The sequence below is a fragment of the Oncorhynchus clarkii genome, chromosome 1, assembly GCF_045791955.1.
Source record: "Oncorhynchus clarkii lewisi isolate Uvic-CL-2024 chromosome 1, UVic_Ocla_1.0, whole genome shotgun sequence".
NCBI classification, from domain to species: domain Eukaryota; kingdom Metazoa; phylum Chordata; class Actinopteri; order Salmoniformes; family Salmonidae; genus Oncorhynchus; species Oncorhynchus clarkii.
This window is the reverse complement of record NC_092147.1, coordinates 65,363,259-65,380,823: the sequence shown is the minus strand read 5'-3', so window position 1 is coordinate 65,380,823 and position 17,565 is coordinate 65,363,259. Positions and strand designations below refer to the sequence as shown.

Below are 17,565 nucleotides of genomic sequence, written 5' to 3'. Positions count from 1 at the left end.
GCTGTGCTGTGTTTTCCTAACATTTACAATCGGATGGCAGCTTTAGAGTTGTTGATTGTTGCCATGTTGATTGACATCTCTCCTCTGCCCTGTTCAGTTTTCAATCAACTTGTTCAGGACCCTACCACCATCCTCCAACCCCACAGGGGCTGAGTTTGACCCAGAGGAGGACGAGCCCACACTGGAGGCTGCCTGGCCACACCTACAGGTAACGTGTGTGTGCGTGCACATGTGAGTGTAAGCGTGAATATTTTCTTACATTTGAAATTTAGACTATCATTTTTTAGACTTTTTTTAATACTTTTTTTCCCCCCTTCAGTATTTTCAGCCTCAAATCACACCAACCTTTTATCTCAATGTCTTATTTTTCTTCCCTCTAGCTGGTGTATGAATTCTTCTTACGATTCCTGGAGTCACCTGATTTCCAGCCTAATGTCGCTAAAAAATACATTGACCAAAAGTTTGTACTGTCTGTAAGTATCCCTCTCCTCCAACAAAACACAAACTTCACTCCCTGTAACTGCTGAGCTGTTAAAATATTTAATTGGCAGTATGTGTAATATCCTGGCGTCCAGGCAGTTGGGAATTATGCTGTGTGTGTGTGTTCACTCATACCTTGGCCAGCTTCCGTCTCCCACCCACACAGTAGAGAGACATGAGAGCTGAGAGGGAATTAGCAGGGATCACTCTGCTCCATCTCACCACATGATGCTTCCCATCCACCGCTGCTGGAAATGAATGTTAAGGACTTGAGTCAGCCTACTCACTTTCTGAGTGCTGGCCTGGGCTCCAAACACACATGGCCTTGCATTATGTTATGGCAAAATCCAGCCTCTATCAAATTTCATGGCAGTGTAATTTTGTTTTCACCGCACCACTTAATACTATGTGCTACATGTTCAGGAACATTTTTGTGTATCAGTGAATGGACTATTTGTCTGACGAATAGTATATTTTCTACCTTTGCCTGATTGAAAAATGTTTTGCCTCTACAATTGCAAGTGTCCCATTTGTATCTATTTTATTGAGTAGTGCTAGTTTCTTGAACGCATATGCCTGATCATGTCCCTACTCCACCCCCACAGCTCCTGGAGCTGTTTGACAGTGAAGACCCCAGGGAGCGGGACTTCCTGAAGACCATCCTCCACAGGATCTACGGCAAGTTCCTGGGCCTCCGGGCCTACATCCGCAGACAGATCAACAACATATTCTACAGGTGAGATATGGCTTTTACACCAGTTATGTCTGTCCATAGAAATAGAATTACAGGTACACCCAATGTGGCTGCCGGTCCACCTAACACAGGATGCTGACTTGATTGGGGAGATGCCCGTTCTAGTTATTCTGTTTCTATGCGTCTGTCTTGCAAGCAGGTACATCTCTCGCCATTGAAATCTATTCACAGAGTGTGATTGAGTGAGTCTGTCTGTTCTTGGGAGGATCGATATGTAACCACAACAAAGAAAAAACTGCAAGGTTGTCAAATGTTGAGGTTGTGTTTGATGTATGTAAGAAGATGTGTCAGTATATCTGTTATCTGTGTAATTGTAATCGATAGTTGACCTTGGTCTGGTCTCATATTGCAGGTTTATATATGAAACGGAGCATCACAATGGAATCGCAGAGCTCTTAGAAATCTTAGGAAGGTGAGTGCACACTGCACAGTGTACTATCCCCTCAACACATGCTCTTTTACCATTCATCTCAAACAAATCTTCCCTTGTCCCTCATCCCCAGCATAATCAACGGCTTTGCCCTGCCATTGAAAGAGGAGCACAAAATGTTCCTGATCCGAGGGCTGCTGCCGCTTCACAAAGTGAAGTCACTCAGCGTCTACCACCCCCAGGTATCGCAGTGCTCTGAAAGGCCCCCCCCCCCCCACACAGCATGAGGCTCAGACGTGCCTCTCATTTAAGTTCCTGCTGATATGCTCTTACTTATACGACTTGTCTCTCTCTTTATCTCTCCACAGCTGGCATATTGTGTTGTGCAGTTCTTGGAAAAGGACAGCAGTCTAACTGAACCGGTGAGTTTAATACTCATCACACAGTGAAAGGGCCCTCTAGAGGAAGTTGCCACCCCTATTTTGACGTAATTCCTGTTCTAGAAAATGCTTGGATTTGGTTCCACCTCAGAAGAATGACGTAGGCTCTTAATATATACATATCCACGAATTGGGGGTGGGAACGTCGTGATGATTTCCACGTGGAGTGGAGAAACAACAACAACAAATAGGGCACTGACAGTCGCTGAAGCTAGCTAGAATGCTAACCTTATCTAGCTAGCTATCTTGTTAACCTTAACTAGCTAGCTAATGTTATCTGTTTTTGCTGGGGGGGTTTTACTACACATTTTCAAAAAATGATCCAGCTGGCTAGGCTATGGTTGGTTCTGGAGCTGAATTTGTCAGAAGCATTAGAAATTGTTAGAAAGAATAAGATGAAGCTCTGGCAATATCTATTGAATGGTTTGGGCTAGAGATGTATTTTTCTACGTTGTATTGGACACGGTGAAAACCTTTGTTGGGCTGTTGATAAGCTTTGCGGCTGCGGTACCTCAAAGCCAAGTCAGCCCGTGCTCTTGGTTCTCACAGGTGAAGTGAAATGATAGGCTACAATGACTTTGCTCATGATGCACGCCGCAAATTATATCAGCATTGGACACGAAACACTAAAACACCAATACAAATGTAACGACAGCACAACAAAACAGATAAACAAGTTCCTTGAATAATTTTTCACGGGTGCCTTTTTCATTATTGGATAGACACTTGTGGTTTCTAGCTGCACCAATCAAAGCAGTGGAGCAAAACTTTAGTGGGCAAAACCATTCATCTTGGTGCGACGGGGGAGTGGGGTTGCAAAATGCATCATATCACTTAATTATACCATTTATTAATGGTTAGATATGTTTTTTTTTTCATCCAAACTAGCTAAAAATATATGGATTATGAAAATGTTCAGTGGAGGTGCAAAAACATCAATTTTTTTGCTGTTGTGGGCGTTGAATGTTAATTTTGTGTTAATGATTTGACCCTGAGGTGATCATGGGCCTGCTGAAGTTCTGGCCTAAGACCCACAGCCCCAAAGAGGTGATGTTCCTCAACGAGCTGGAGGAGATCCTGGACGTCATCGAGCCCTCTGAGTTCGTCAAGATCATGGAGCCGCTGTTCAGACAGCTGGCCAAGTGTGTGTCCAGTCCACACTTCCAGGTACACTACGCCTGCCTCAAGCTCACTCACACTACTGTGTTTACTCATTCTGCTTCACTGCCCCAAACATAACAGAATATAAAATTGCCTTCAGGAAGGAAAAATAACTTGTCATGTCAATTGAAAGTAATTAGTATTAGAAACGAGTGCGATATTATGTAATGAACAGGAACTATACAATACCCACAATAGAAGAAGACCACTTAGCTGACAAGGGGTGTATTGTCTCTGATTGCCTCCTGTGTTGTGCTCTCAAGGTGGCAGAGAGGGCGCTGTACTACTGGAACAACGAGTACATTATGAGCCTGATCAGCGACAACGCAGCCAAGATCCTCCCCATCATGTTCCCTGCTCTCTACAAGAACTCCAAGAGCCACTGGAACAAGTACGACCCCTGCAGCCAAGTCAATTGAAAGATCAATGCTCCTGCTGAACTTGCGTGCATCCAAAACAAGCCTGGCTATTAGGACCCTGGGTTCACATTTGAGAGAAGAAACCTATGAATTGTTGTAATGGAAGAAAATACAATTTGCAATAGTGCAGAAATATTTTTCTCCCCCTGAAAATAGGATGCTGGATCCTTTTGAATATAATCCATCAAAACATTTGATGTACAGCAATCTCTGAAATATGCATTTCAATGATTCATTGTATGTTAACTTGCACATATTGCATTGTGTTACATGGCCTTCCTCTCTTCAGGACAATCCATGGGCTGATCTACAACGCCCTGAAGCTCTTCATGGAGATGAACCAGAAGCTGTTTGATGACTGCACCCAGCAGTACAAGGCTGAGAAACAGAAGTGAGTCCACTGGGCATGCTCAAAGAGGACATCTGCATGGTCTTCTAGTAAATCAGCACCTTCCTTTATTCCCATCTGAAATTATTGATCCTCTACCTCAAAGTACAGTAAAATGCCAAGCCAGCTGATTTCCTGGTTGGCCCCAACTCTGTAGTTTTTGTTGTTGCTGATGTGTTTTCAGAGAGAAGTGCAAGCTGAAGGAGCGTGAGGAGGTCTGGCACAAGATAGAGGAGCTGGCCAAGCATAACCCACAGGTGATCCCTATGGCAGGATGTCAAAAACACCACTACCCTATCCCCATGCATTGTGGAACATTCGCATCACGTTGTTCTAGGGAGTAGGCTCAGGAAATGAGACACTGCAATTTATTTCCATATACACATTTGTAGATGGACACTGCATAATTGGATTTGCCCCCAAAAAGTGTACTGTATGTAGTATCAAATGAATGGTCCCTAGCAACACGCATCCTGTCTGTTGTTCTGATCCTGCAAATACAGGTAACTGACAAAATAATGGAAACACTTGAGTAAATGAGGGATACAAAGTATATTGAAAGCAGGTGCTTCCACACAAGCGTTGTTCCTGAGTTAATTAAGCAATTAGCATCCCATAATGCTTAGGGTCATGTATTTTGGAAAGAAGTAGAGAAGGGTGCTCAACCAACGTAAGTCGAGGTGCAACCAAAAAATGTAATCATCATTGCAAAGGAAAAGGCGCAACACTCGCTCACCATAAAAACATTTCTTATTTAAGCAAGGTTAAATAATCAAACTAAGGGAATGGACAAGTTAATATAGAGCCTTCAAACTCAGAACAGAAACAATCTTAAAATAAATTGCACTCACCTGGTGTTCCAGGTCTAAATCAGTCCGTGATTGGAGGAGAACAATGAAAACAAGCAGTGGCACTGGCTTCGAGGTCCAGAGTTGAGTTTCAAGGCCCTATATCAGGGGTGTCAAACTCATTCCATGGAGGTCCTAGTGTCTGTGGATTTTTGACCTAGACAAACATGTGAGGGGAGTTGTTTACTAATTAGTGGCCTTAATTCATCAATCAAGTACAAGGGAGGAGCGAAAACTTGCATATGAACTTGTCCATTCCCTTTGTGTGATTATTCTATTTCTACTTGACTTCTATTTTAGCGATTGGCAACGCAGATGCTCGTTGGCACGCGAGCAGTATGGGTGCAATAATTGAATAACATGTATGTTGAAAAGGATTTTGCAACGCTCACACACGTGACGCAAACGGCATCGCAGTGCTTGAGGCGTCACTACAGACCTGGGTTCGATCCCAGGCTGTGTTACAACCGGCTGTGACCGGGAGTCCCGTCCCATTGGCCCAGCATCGTCCGGGGGAAGGGGAGGGTTTGGCCGAGGGGGGGGGGGGGGGTCTTTACTTGGCTCATCGCGCTCTAAGCGATTCCTTGTGGTGGGCCGGGCACCTGCAGGCTGACTTCCGATCATCAGTTGAACAGTGTTTCCTCCGACACATTGGTGCATCTGGCTTCCGTGTTAAGCGGGCGGGTGTTAAGAAGCACGGTTTGGCGGGTCATGTTTCAGAGGACGCATGACTTGACTTTTGCCTCCCGAGCCCGTTGGAGAGTTGCAGCGATGAGACAACATCGAAATTGGGGAGAAAAAGGGGGTAAAAAATCAACCAACAGGGGGAGAAACTCCTCAGTCCTCAGCAATTATGTTGCTATGGTTGCGTGTGAAATTGTCTGCACATTAAGATGTGTAGGCAGGGATCTTTGGGTTTTAAACAGGGTCATGCTTTAATTAATTAGACTTTGTAAAGTCCTTTTGTTCCAGACACATCTAATTATCACCGTTGATCATCTCTCATGACTGATTCCCAGCTCCAAGCGCTCAGGCACAAATAGCTGAAGTTTTAATTAAGAGGAATTGTGCTTCAGTGAATGTAGCCATGGTGTAACTTATACTTTCTCTGCAGGTTGCCAACCTCCGACCTGGTCTCCACCCACAAGAAGAGGTCTGCCTCTTTTCTTACTGAATTCAATGGGCTGTATGATGTTGCTCTTTGTACATTCGTGGGTGTATTTCACAGGCCGTATCCAGACCAGATACAACTAATTTGTGTCTGTAATCTTCCAGTACATGATGTACAATGAGAGTCCGGGAGGGGTGCCCTTGTACTCCATGGAGACGGAGACGCCAACTGCTGAGGACATTCAGCTGCTGAAGAAGACTGTCGAGACAGAGGCCACACAGGTACAACTACCAGCACACTCACAGGTACACTGCTCTGTCTAGCCTACATACGCCCACCTGCAGGCTGTTTTTCCAGCCTAATCACTTACTAACACACCTACTAATCAATGAATCGTCAAGGCCTTCATTTGTTGAATCACAGGTATGTACTCACACCACCCGTACCACATACTGTACGCCCACCTGCAGGCTGTCGTTCAGGATAGTATTAATACACCTACCAACTAATCAATGGATTAAGAAAAAACAGCGCTGTTCTGTTGATTTTTCACATGTTTATTTCTTCTTTTTTCTTCTTTTCATCTTTCTATGTTTTTAAAGTTTTTAAATGTATTCCTCAACCAACTCATGTCAGTTTATGAATTCACCAGACCATGTCTGTCCATTCGAGACGTTTCATTACTGTATTGGATATGGTCTTGAACACTTTGTTCTATAAACTTCCATAGGGGATGAAGGACATCAAGAAAGACAAGGTGATGATCCGGAGGAAGTCGGAGCTGCCGCAGGACGTGTACACTATAAAAGCCCTGGAGCAGCACAAGAGAGCGGAGGAGTACCTGACGGCCAACGAGGAGGCCCTCTGACCAGGGAGCAGTGGCACCCCCTGCACTTAACCCCCCCGTGTCGCATCCAACCAGTCACCTGCTTTACGCCCCCCCCTTCTCCTCCGCTTCTCCTCCCCCTCCACTCCTTCATCTCTGCCGGAGATCCCCATCTGCAGAAAACCAGGGCCATCACAGAGACGGACAAGAACACACATATGCGCACATATAGGAACATACAGACCTACAATAGTTCCAGCTTGCACAGAAATGCATACATACTTGACTACAGTGGGCCGTTCATTACGTTGCACAAGGACAACAATAACACAACAGTAGTATTAAGTGTAAGCATCCGTGAAGCATGTTTCTTTGTTTCCTTTTTGGAACCCAGCATTACCTATAGAGGGCAGTAGATTGTGATTGATTCTCTTGCTAGCTTGCCTGGAGTGAGAGGGTGTGGGTAAATCTGAATGGTTTGGTGGATGATGAGGCCATGCTTTAGTCTAGCTGGAAGTCTAGTGAAAATAGTGGTTCTGCTCTGTAAAAACCCCTAGCTGTCAGGTCATGCCCAGGCAACATAGTAAATGTTGAGGAAGCGAAGTCTGTGACACAAAGCTTACAATACAATTTAGTAGTGCTGAGCTATTAACCAAAATGTTTTTTAAACAACTAATTGACCGATGTCGGTTCTATTATTTGAATTCCATTTCTTTCGATTTTTTTCTGTAAGCTCGGTGTGTAGTTTTTCTAGAGAAATCAGATCAAGCCCAGACTGTACGATATGGTAGGGAGTTGTAGTTGCCAACTGGCCAGTATTCTACATAGTTTAGCATGGAAAATGTGGTAATTACCTACAATGACCATAATTCACTGAAAATACATGATCTAAGTAATTGATAGTTGGTATTCAGCAGTCATAAAAGTATGCCTTATTTACTTTGAAGAACTATTAAAATATTAATTTTGTCAGACAGCATAGCTGTCTCTTTAGGGATGAGATTATGACTTAGAATGAAATATACACAACTGAAATATTTTATTAAAGTAATGTGAATAAATTATGGTTAATAAGTGATAAGCAGCACTTGGCAGTCATTGCCATCATGGGACTTTTATTAATGATTTTTATTCTGTGTTACAGCATTCAACAAACTAGTTCTGAAGATTAGTGATTTTTGAGGTCGGTTCGATTATTAAAAAGTAATCACGGTTTTCAATTTCGGTTTCGATTATTTATTTAAATATTAAATTCATTATGGAATAATTACATTGCAATGATTTTAGAGCTTTTTGATGTAAATTCCAAACATTAAATTGCCAAAACATTGAAAATATTCCAGTGTCTCGACATCAATAAAAAATAGGACATTTTTATGAAATAATAAAATATTTCAGTTTTTATTTGATTACTTTATTATTTTTCATTCCTTAGAGTCATCATCTCATCTCTGCTCAGGCAGTAGCAGTCAGCCAGCCAGGCCATCTAGTGTTATCTATGTGCTCCCCATACTGTACTCTCTTCAATCATCTTATTTAGCTAGCCTGCCTAAAGTATGCTTCAGAGCTGACTGGCAAAATATATTTTTTTTACTAGTTCTTCAAAGTAGATAAAGCATACTTTTACGAACTGTCTCTGTCCCTCTCATTGTTTTGTTCTGTACATTCCTCTCTCTTAAAAGTGTATCTGTAAAAGTGTATCCGTCCAGAGATCTGTATATAATGACGAGATGTTCATGTCGCCACCCTAACAATGTCATTGTCCCAAAGGCGGGAAAGCAGACGACAAGCGTTTGTTCAAAATATTGGGCAGATTTTGGCGACAGTGAAATCTTTCATTCCGCCTCTTCCTCTCTGATCCGTCTCTGTCCGAGCTGGAAAAAACAGGTGCAATGGATTGTGGTTATTGTAGTTAATTACCACGTTTCTGCAATGAACTAGGTTGAACATTTGCTTAAGGAAAACTACAACTCCCTTCATCCCAGCGTCCCACATAGTTCTTGACTTGAGTTCTCTCGTGAATGATTTGATTTCCCACTAGAGAAACGGTGCGTTGGGCTCACAAAGAACTGTAATTGAACTGATGCCGGTCAATTAGTTGATTAATAACCGGAGAGAAAAAAATGAAATGTTGGTTAATCGCTCAGCACAACAACCCACATAATGTATAAAGCATTTAAACCGTGATTATTTTTTCAGAACCAAACCAACCTCAAAAAGCACTAATCGTTCAGCACTACAACTTAGACAAGGCAATTAAATAAAATGAGAGAGCACTAGGAATCAAGATGGCTGACTTTATCATAATTTAATTATTTACTCTATGTCAATCTCTTCCATGAGACTGTTTTGCTCACGTTTTAGTGTCTTCGTCACCTCTTTGCAGAGTAAAATCATGGCCTTACACCGTCTGTTGAATTTCATTTTCCCTGTTGATTAGTCATATGCTAATAACATGATTGTAATCCTGATGATTGGTTTATTTCAGAATCCATGGAAAAACAATAACTTTAGTTCAGACCTAGCTGCTCACATGAATAAGTGTAGGTTTGTGTTTTTGTTTTGATCTGTTTTTGACAGCGTTTTGTAGTTCACAAAACTGGCTTTTGAAAAGCACTTAAAGATATAAAAAACGTGATATATTAGCAATTGTCCATACAAGAGAATGAGTTGACAAATGTCTCAACTTGTAATAGAACTGTAAAATGTTTCTTGTATTTTTTATAATTAGAGGTGTAGCACAAAAACGAATCATGTCACTGTGTCAAAAAGAAACCTCCGAAAATAATTCCGTTAGATAGAATGTCAGGTTAATATTGTCCTCAAGAGGTTGGTCTTTAGGAAAAGCAACCATTAACTGGTGCAGAATTAGTCCATCGTTTTCTCAAAGATAACCTTCTTACTCTGTCTACAGACTCTTGACTGCCATGATTGTTATCCCAACTCATCCATTCCTTCCGTCAAATTCATGTTAATATGTTTATTAATGTTTCTGGCCAAATGGTTAATGTCGCCTCAGCCTCTAATTATTCCTCTCTAGCCTTCTTCTTGCCTTTCTTTTTTTATTTGTTTTTTTGTGGATTTATACTGAACAAAAATATAAACGGAACGTGTAACATTTTCAAAGATTTTACTGAATTACAGTTCATATAAGGAAATCAGTCAATTGAAATAAATTCATTAGGCCCACTAATCTATGGATTTCACATGACTGGGAATACAGATATGCATCTATTAGTCACAGATACCTTTAAAAAATGTAGGGGTGTGGATCAGAAAACCAGTATCGGTGTGACCACCATTTGCCTCATGCAGCGTGACACTTCTCCTTCCCATAGAGTTGATCATGCTGTTGATTTGTGGATTGTGGAATGTTGTCACACTCCTCTTTAATGGCTGTGCAAAGTTGCTGGATATTGGCGGGAACTGGAACACGCTGTCGTACACATCAATCCAGAGCATCTCAAGCATGCTCAATGGGTGACATTTTCAGGTGGGTATGCAGGCCATGGAAGAACTGGGACATTTTCAGCTTCCAGGACTTGTGTACAGATCCTTGCGACATGTGGCTATGCATCATCATGCTGAAACTTGAGGTGATGGCAGCGGTTGAATGGCACAACAATGAGCCTCACGATCTATTCACAGTATCTCTGTGCATTCAAATTGCCATCGATAAAATGCAATTGTGTTCATTGTCCGTAGCTTATGCCTGCCCATACCTTAACCCCACCGCTACCATTGGGCACTCTGTTCACAACGTTGACATCAGCAAACCGCTCACCCACACGATGCCATAAACGTGGTCTGCGGTTGTGAGGCCGGTTGGATGTACTGCCAAATTCTCTAAAATGACTTTGGAGGCAGCTTATGGTAGAGAAATGAACATGAAATTCTCCGGCAACAGCTCTGGTGAACATTCCTGCTGTCAGCATGCCAATTGCACGCTCCCTCAATTTAAGACATCTGTGACAGTATGTGACAAAACTGCACATTTTAGTGGCCTTTTATTGTCCCCAGCACAAGGTGAACCTGTGTAATAGTCTTGCTGTTTAATCAGCTTCTTGATATGCCACACCTTTCAGGTGGATGGATTATCTTGGCAAAGGAGAAAGCTCACTAACAGAGATGTAAACAAATTTGTGCACAAAATTTGAGAGAAATAAGCTTTTTGTTAGTATGAAACATGACTAACACTTTACACGTTGCATTTATATTTTTGTTCAGTGTATGTTTCTTGAAAATGCTCCTCTGTTGAGTCAGCTTCATTGTAGAAAGGTAAGGGTTGTTTCAGTTCAAGTGTAGGGAATCCTATTTAGTTCTCTTCCTCCAAACCGGCTTGATTCAATAGGTCTCTGTCGTAGATTGTGTTCTTTCAAGCGCTCAAGCAAAGTGCACTTTGTATTGTGCACTTCCATATACAAATCATCTTCCTTAAAGGACTATCTACAGATGAAAAAAATATACTTGCCTCACTAATTAGGCACAATAATTATGTTGGAAAAAGGAAAGCCTGCGGTTATCGTTCCAAATATTTGTGTTACGGTATATTGTAATGTATATTGCTTAGGGTTGCAACCCCTTGTCCTGTAGGTTTATCCCAATTACCCCCCCCTCTTGTTTTTTACCACTTGCTGTACGATGTCATAATTTCTTTGTAAGGGTCTCTTCTATTGTTTGAGCTTCCTGTCAATCACTCCAACAGTGGAGAACAACTCCCTCTATGGCTGCTGGGCAAAGTGACTCGTCATCTCACCCAGGCAATCTCTTGAACTGCATTGTTGGTTAAGGGCTTGTTATTAAGCATTTCACAGTGAAGTCTACACCTGTTGTATTCCGCGCATGTGACAAATAAAATTTGATTTCCGTAGTGAAAAGTTGGCTGCCAATGTTTCCTCCCCGACAGTAATAATGTTAGAGCAGTCTTAATCCAAACTATCTGGAGCTGTTTATTATATAATCTCAATTTCCTTACATTTAAATCCATTTATCCTCACACTTAAATAAATGTATCTTGTACTGTGCTCAGTTTTCAAAGTAGCGATAACCTCTACACTCACCCTGCGTGGAACAAATCTCATTGGCTCAGATAGCAGACAAGATTTGGCAAATCCAAAGAACCAATCTCTAAATTGTATTTTTCTGGTGAGGTTTGAAAAAGTTAGCTGTGCATGAGACGTTTCTATATCATTTAAAATATTAGTTCATAATAATAGAATGAATGTAACTGTTCTCTTACCTGACTGAACAAGGCTCCTACTGACCATGCTTCCAAAAGGTACCTGTTGAGACATTCCAGACTCACTAAGAGGAAGCATTGTTACTGTACACTAAATGCCATTGCTGGGTGTCAAGTGATGACACGGAACTGTGCTTAGTTTGTCCAGCAGCCACACAAACTGAAGATTACATTTTGAACCAAAGGGTCTTGCTCCACTCCCTTCTCCACTCTGTCCAGTTCTGACACTAATCTTAAATTGCCTTCCAGGTCATATGTACATAGGTTGTACTTTAATTAGTTAGAGCATTACATAGTATGAAAATCATTTTGTACAGATGTTCATGTATGTACAGAACAAAAGAAAAAGGCAAAAAATAAAGTGGACATGTTTGACATCCATCGAGTTTGGAAATATGTTGCCCTCACACACAAAACAAGTCAATATCCATCATCCTGGGGACCCAAAGGGGTGCACATTTGTGTTTTTACCCTAACACTACACACCCGATTCCATTCATCAGAAACATATGAGTGGAATCAGGTGTCTAAAATGTGGAATCAGGTGTCTAAAATGTGCACCCCTTTGGGTCCCCAGGAAATTAACACGTTACGAGACATGGGACATTATTGTTCATTTCCTATGGATGCCCATATATATATATTATGCTCAACAAAGACAATGATTAAACAGTATTGCAATATGGTAATCACCACCCAAAAATAACAAAGGCGATCTGGTGTTGGAAAGGTGGTTTGACTGTACACTGGAACGTTTCAAAAAGCTTAGGGTGGGGGAACTCCTAGTTCACGTAGAGTAGTGTTTCTGTTCTCAAGGCCAATTGGCTTTACCTGTCATAACAATTGAGCCTCATTATACTTTACACTGATTCAAGTTCTTCCTTCCAGAAGCAGTAGAGTTTGCATGATCTGAGAGACAAATATACTATACTCATTCATTTGACCTCATTCACATTAAACTTTACAAATACCAAGTAAATGTTTACATTTTAGTCATTTAGCAGATGTTCTTATCAAGAGTGACTTACAGGAGCAATTCGTTTTAAGTGCCTTGCTCAAAGGGCACAGAGACTTTTCACCTAGTCGGCTTGGGGTTTGAACCAGAAACCTTTCGGTTACTAGCTACCTGCCGCCCTTAGAAGTAGTGAGTACCCAGAGGCTCCTATCAAACACATTTAGGAGAGATATCTTAATCTAATAGGAATTGGAACTTGAGATTTGAGACACCTAGAACTCATGACCCGCTCAGAGGAGCTGAGGTAAATGTGATGGTGAAATGCATGGCACAGTTAAGACAGACGGTGGGAAGGAGTCCCATTCAGTCTTATTTGCGCTCTAGCATCAGGCCTCCAGAGCTTTGGCGAGTCTGGAGTGTCTGTTGGACCATGTCCTTCCATTGGTCGTCAGAGATCTCCTGAGCCCAGGTTGGGATAGCCAGAGAGGGCAGGGCCACTGCTGCCATTGTCCTCTTCACCAGCTCCACGTGGTCTTTAGGAGTGGACATAAGTACAAAGCATTACATTGAGAGTGAGCATTACATGGCAACTTAATGAGCAATACCATAAAGGAGTAGTAATAGCTATGGTCAGTTCTAAGGCTGTATGAGCATTCCCTGTATGTTTGGGTACTGTGGATGAACTAAGCAAGACTGGATCCTCACCTTCATCCATGGGGATGGAGGCTGCGCTGCTCAGGGCAGAGGCTCCTTCTGGCTCCTCCTCCTCATCACTGTCTAGGGGAGGGGGCTGGGGAAGATGTAAGCCCATTGACTGTGGAGGAATCAATTAAGTTTCATCAATGTCTCAACAAGCAATGACAATTGACATTTTACTGACTTTTGTCCAAATGATAAATACACGACACTGATTGAAATACTGCATAGATCATATTCAGAACATTGGGTTAGATACCTCTATTCTCTCCTGGACTTCATGCAGTTGCTCTGCTACTGGGGGCATATCCTCAGGCTGGTCTCCAGGTGCAGCATTTAGTCCATCAGGGTCCTGGTTTAGTGGCTGGTAATAGTAACCTCCATCATCCTCCTCCTCCTCATCATCTCCCACACCGCCCTCCTCCATGTCCTCTCCACTCCACTCCCCGCCCACTCCACCATCCGACGGCCGCTCCTGGCCCAGCTCCTCCTCAGAGTTTGGTAAGATTCTCTCAGGACCCATCTCGAATGCTATCTCCACTTCCATTCACGGACGCCGGACTCAGGCACAAGCCCTGGCTGGGGGAGAGTGTGTGAGTGAGGGGTAGAAATGGCATATAAACACAGCAGTTATATACAGTACTTGCTGTCTACCTGTGGCTTATTATTTTGCAATGGATGTTTATTATGGAACTAGGGACGCTTGGCTTGTATTAAAGTCCTTGACTGTTCTCTCTGCTACTGCATGGTGGTACTGACTCACCAATTCTGGTGCAGCTTCTATCCACAAGCCATAGTTAACCAAACAGCTACTCGGACTATCTGCATTGACCTTTTTATACGCTTTTTATACACGTTACGGGGCAGGGTAGCCTAGTGGTTAGAGCATTGGACTAGTAACCGGAAGGTTGCAAGTTCAAATCCCCGAGCTGACAAGGTACAAATCTGTCATTCTGCCCCTGAACAGGCAGTTAACCCACTGTTCCTAGGCCGTCATTGAAAATAAGAATTTGTTCTTAACTGACTTGCCTAGTAAAATAAAGGTAAAATAAATTTGAAAAAATACGCTGCTACTGTTTTCTATACTGTTGTCTAGTCACTTTATTCTTAGATATATGTATGTATTACCTCGTAACCCTGCACTTCTCTACCTTCTTGCCCTTTGTGCTGTTGTCTGTACCCAATCATGTTTGTACCATGTTTTGTGCTGCTACCATGCTATGTTTTCATGTGTTGCTGCAATGATATGTTGTCTTCTTAGGTCTCTTTTTATGTAGTGTTGTCCCTCTTGTCGTGATGTGTTTTGTCCTATATTTTGTATTTTATTTTTAATCCCAGCGCCCGTCCCGGCAGGAGGCATGTTGGTAGGCCCTCATTGTAAATAATAATTTATTCTTAACTGGCTTGCCTAGTTAAAAATCGACTCGACACTGGTACCCCGTGTACATAGCCAAGTTATCGTAACTCATTGTGTATTTATTATTTTCGTTATTTTATATTATTTATGTATTTGCTTTCTCTAACCGTAAGCACTTCACGGTTAGTAAACACCTGCTGTTTACGAAGAAAGTGACGAATAAAATGACTTTCTAACGAGGTAACGTTATAGCTAGCTAACTACATTGACACGAAGCGAATAATGCACGAACATGGAGACAGATATATAGTTTAGAGTAGCCGACCTCCACCTACCTACCTGCTGTTATCTAATAGCTAAATAAACTGATGTAGATAGCCTGCAAGCTAACAACGTCAGCTAGCTAACGTTAGCAATTTAGCTAAACGACTAGCTAGCAAAGGATATCGATTCAGACTGCCCAATGAGGGACACACCCCATGCAAGAGGTGAGAGTATTATAAACCTTTTGAACATATATATCTGTGTGTAACAATAACATCTAATTGCACTAACCTTCACAGTTATATTTTCCTCAATGTTTTTGGGCCACCAAGTCACTGTCGACGTTCCTGTAAATCAACGAAACGGAAATCGAGGCGGATTTGACGTCATCGCGTTCGCGTTTTGGCGCCAGTATGTGTGCCACGAGATGGCGCCAAAAGGCGAAAGGACACGATGCACGGGCTAGCTAATCACACACTGTGGGGTCATCACTAGTTACCATAGCCACAAAGTTATAAACCCCTCCCATTTCTGCGAAGAATCTTCTTAAAATTTAATTTTTAAAACTAACCCTAACCGTAACTTAAACCTTAACCGCATTGCTAACCTTGTGTCGTAACCTTAAATTAAGACAAAAAAGCAAAACAAAAAAAAAATCATAAATTTTACGATATAAACCATTTGACTTTGTGCCTGTGCTATCTAGTGGACACTGGATTATTTTTTTAGGCATCATTTTCACTCGACTCAATCAAAAACGTTTTCAGACACCTACCTATAAGTTAGCAAGCTAAAAGGAAAGCTATGCAAATTTACTTCTGTGGCAGTATTCGTGGAGGAAGACAGGATGTGGTTATTTATCAGAAAATTGTGCAAAAACTACAGCAATATGGAGAAGTTCTGACGGAGCACGTGAGTCACTGTGATCTGTCAGAGAAAGGTGAGCCACGTTCTTTACCACAGACGGTGTCTTCCCTGTAAAGAATTTGTAGATTTGGATACCAGCATGAGCTCAACTTGCTTGTCGTTTGCTGGACTGTTACGTTTTATGAAACTATTTTTTTTGCATTGTGACTAGAATTTGTACTGTGGTGGTCATGAACTTGTCAACATTTACTTGAACCTTGCATCTTGACTGTCCTAGGTGAGGATGCTGTGCAGGAAGGCAATACATTTATCCATGACCGAGATATGGAATGGCTTATGATGTCTGATGGTAAGAAAGAGTCAGGACGAGTTTGCCTTAGGATGAAAATATTGTTGTCTGTTGTCTGTTGTCTTGTTTATAATATGTGCATCTACTCTGTCACTATTCATTGAAAGCGATTTATTTCAGAATAGCAAAGGTGTATAATGCTACTCCTACAGTATTTAAATATTAGCTCTTGTTCTTGCTAAAAAAGTTACCCATTGCGGAAAGTGACTAATCTATACCCATGTTGCAAGACACGTTAGTAGTGTTTGCTACTACACAATGTTTCGATCTAAACATTGCTCTTCTCTAATGTCAGTGATAATAGCTGAAGTGACACAGCCCTCTCTTGGAGTTGGGTATGAGCTGGGAAGGGCACTGGACATGCACAAGAAAATCCTCTGTCTTTTCCGGCCCTCCTCTGGAAAATGTAAGATTACAGTTTGACTTTGAGAGAAATTATCATAATACAATAACACATGAATTCAATAACACATATCACAGCAAGCTTTAAACAATCCCACATTTGAGACCGTCACAACTTGATGTTGATTTGATCATATTCCAGTCTTTTATACCTACTAACCTTGTATGATATGGCTTCTGTCCAGCACTGTCTGCCATGATCAGAGGGGCGGTTGACGGGTCCCTGTTCCAGGTGCGAGACTACAAAGAGGAGGAGGTGGAGGGCATCCTGGAAGAATACTTCAACGGACTCGTCAAAGTCTGAGATGGTCTAACTGCACATCTATGGTGCCTTCAAGAGTATAAGAAGAGATATGGTTAGGATTCCTTAAGTTTCTCAATTAAGGATCTATGTTTGTCAAAAATGGTTATGAATCAACATTTTTTTGAGAGCGATTTTATAGATATGACATGTTTTGAATACATTTTCTACATACACCGTAAGCAAATGTCTTGTCTTTTTACTGATTGCATATCAGTTTGTTGAATGCTTATAAAGCTATATCATAAGGTCACATCCATGGTGCATTTGCTATTTTGTTAATTGTACTTTGCTTCATGAGGTAGATGCAGGTTCTTCTGTCCACTGGGTGTAACTGG

At 41.7% G+C, this 17,565-nt stretch overlaps 3 protein-coding genes across 5 annotated transcripts in view; 2 read left to right on the top strand and 1 right to left on the bottom strand.

The window, feature by feature from the left end:
* Positions 1-11,674, top strand: part of LOC139410951 (serine/threonine-protein phosphatase 2A 56 kDa regulatory subunit delta isoform-like) — a 46,196-nt gene extending 34,522 nt beyond the window's left edge. Inside the window, exons 5-17 of one of the 2 annotated variants that reach the window (XM_071156665.1) lie at positions 98-208; positions 381-473; positions 1,086-1,216; positions 1,587-1,646; positions 1,738-1,846; positions 1,973-2,026; positions 3,041-3,211; positions 3,469-3,596; positions 3,914-4,015; positions 4,197-4,269; positions 5,975-6,013; positions 6,136-6,252; positions 6,702-11,674. In XM_071156665.1, coding sequence (XP_071012766.1) covers positions 98-208; positions 381-473; positions 1,086-1,216; positions 1,587-1,646; positions 1,738-1,846; positions 1,973-2,026; positions 3,041-3,211; positions 3,469-3,596; positions 3,914-4,015; positions 4,197-4,269; positions 5,975-6,013; positions 6,136-6,252; positions 6,702-6,839 — 1,326 coding nt within the window. In that variant the 3' untranslated portion in view covers positions 6,840-11,674. Of the gene's footprint in view, positions 1-97; positions 209-380; positions 474-1,085; positions 1,217-1,586; positions 1,647-1,737; positions 1,847-1,972; positions 2,027-3,040; positions 3,212-3,468; positions 3,597-3,913; positions 4,016-4,196; positions 4,270-5,974; positions 6,014-6,135; positions 6,277-6,701 lie in introns of both variants that reach the window. The other variant, XM_071156655.1, reaches the window with a different exon arrangement.
* A 617-nt stretch (positions 11,675-12,291) lies between these two features.
* LOC139411010 (male-enhanced antigen 1) lies at positions 12,292-15,684 on the bottom strand. 2 transcript variants are annotated; one of them, XM_071156784.1, is made up of 5 exons: positions 15,600-15,684; positions 13,947-14,266; positions 13,697-13,805; positions 12,635-13,524; positions 12,292-12,471 (listed from the first exon to the last, which is right to left on the bottom strand). In XM_071156784.1, exons 2-4 carry the CDS (start codon positions 14,232-14,234, stop codon positions 13,361-13,363), a joined length of 561 nt encoding a protein of 186 aa, XP_071012885.1. In that variant the 5' UTR covers positions 14,235-14,266; positions 15,600-15,684; the 3' UTR covers positions 12,292-12,471; positions 12,635-13,360. The 2 variants fall into 2 exon arrangements, with proteins under 2 accessions (XP_071012885.1, XP_071012895.1); XM_071156794.1 differs by having other exon boundaries at positions 13,947-14,262; positions 15,600-15,663.
* A 348-nt stretch (positions 15,685-16,032) lies between these two features.
* LOC139411020 (2'-deoxynucleoside 5'-phosphate N-hydrolase 1) lies at positions 16,033-17,278 on the top strand. Its single transcript, XM_071156806.1, has 4 exons — positions 16,033-16,248; positions 16,453-16,524; positions 16,820-16,930; positions 17,112-17,278. Exons 1-4 carry the CDS (start codon positions 16,113-16,115, stop codon positions 17,228-17,230), a joined length of 438 nt encoding a protein of 145 aa, XP_071012907.1. The 5' UTR covers positions 16,033-16,112; the 3' UTR covers positions 17,231-17,278.
* The last annotated feature ends 287 nt before the right edge of the window (positions 17,279-17,565 follow it).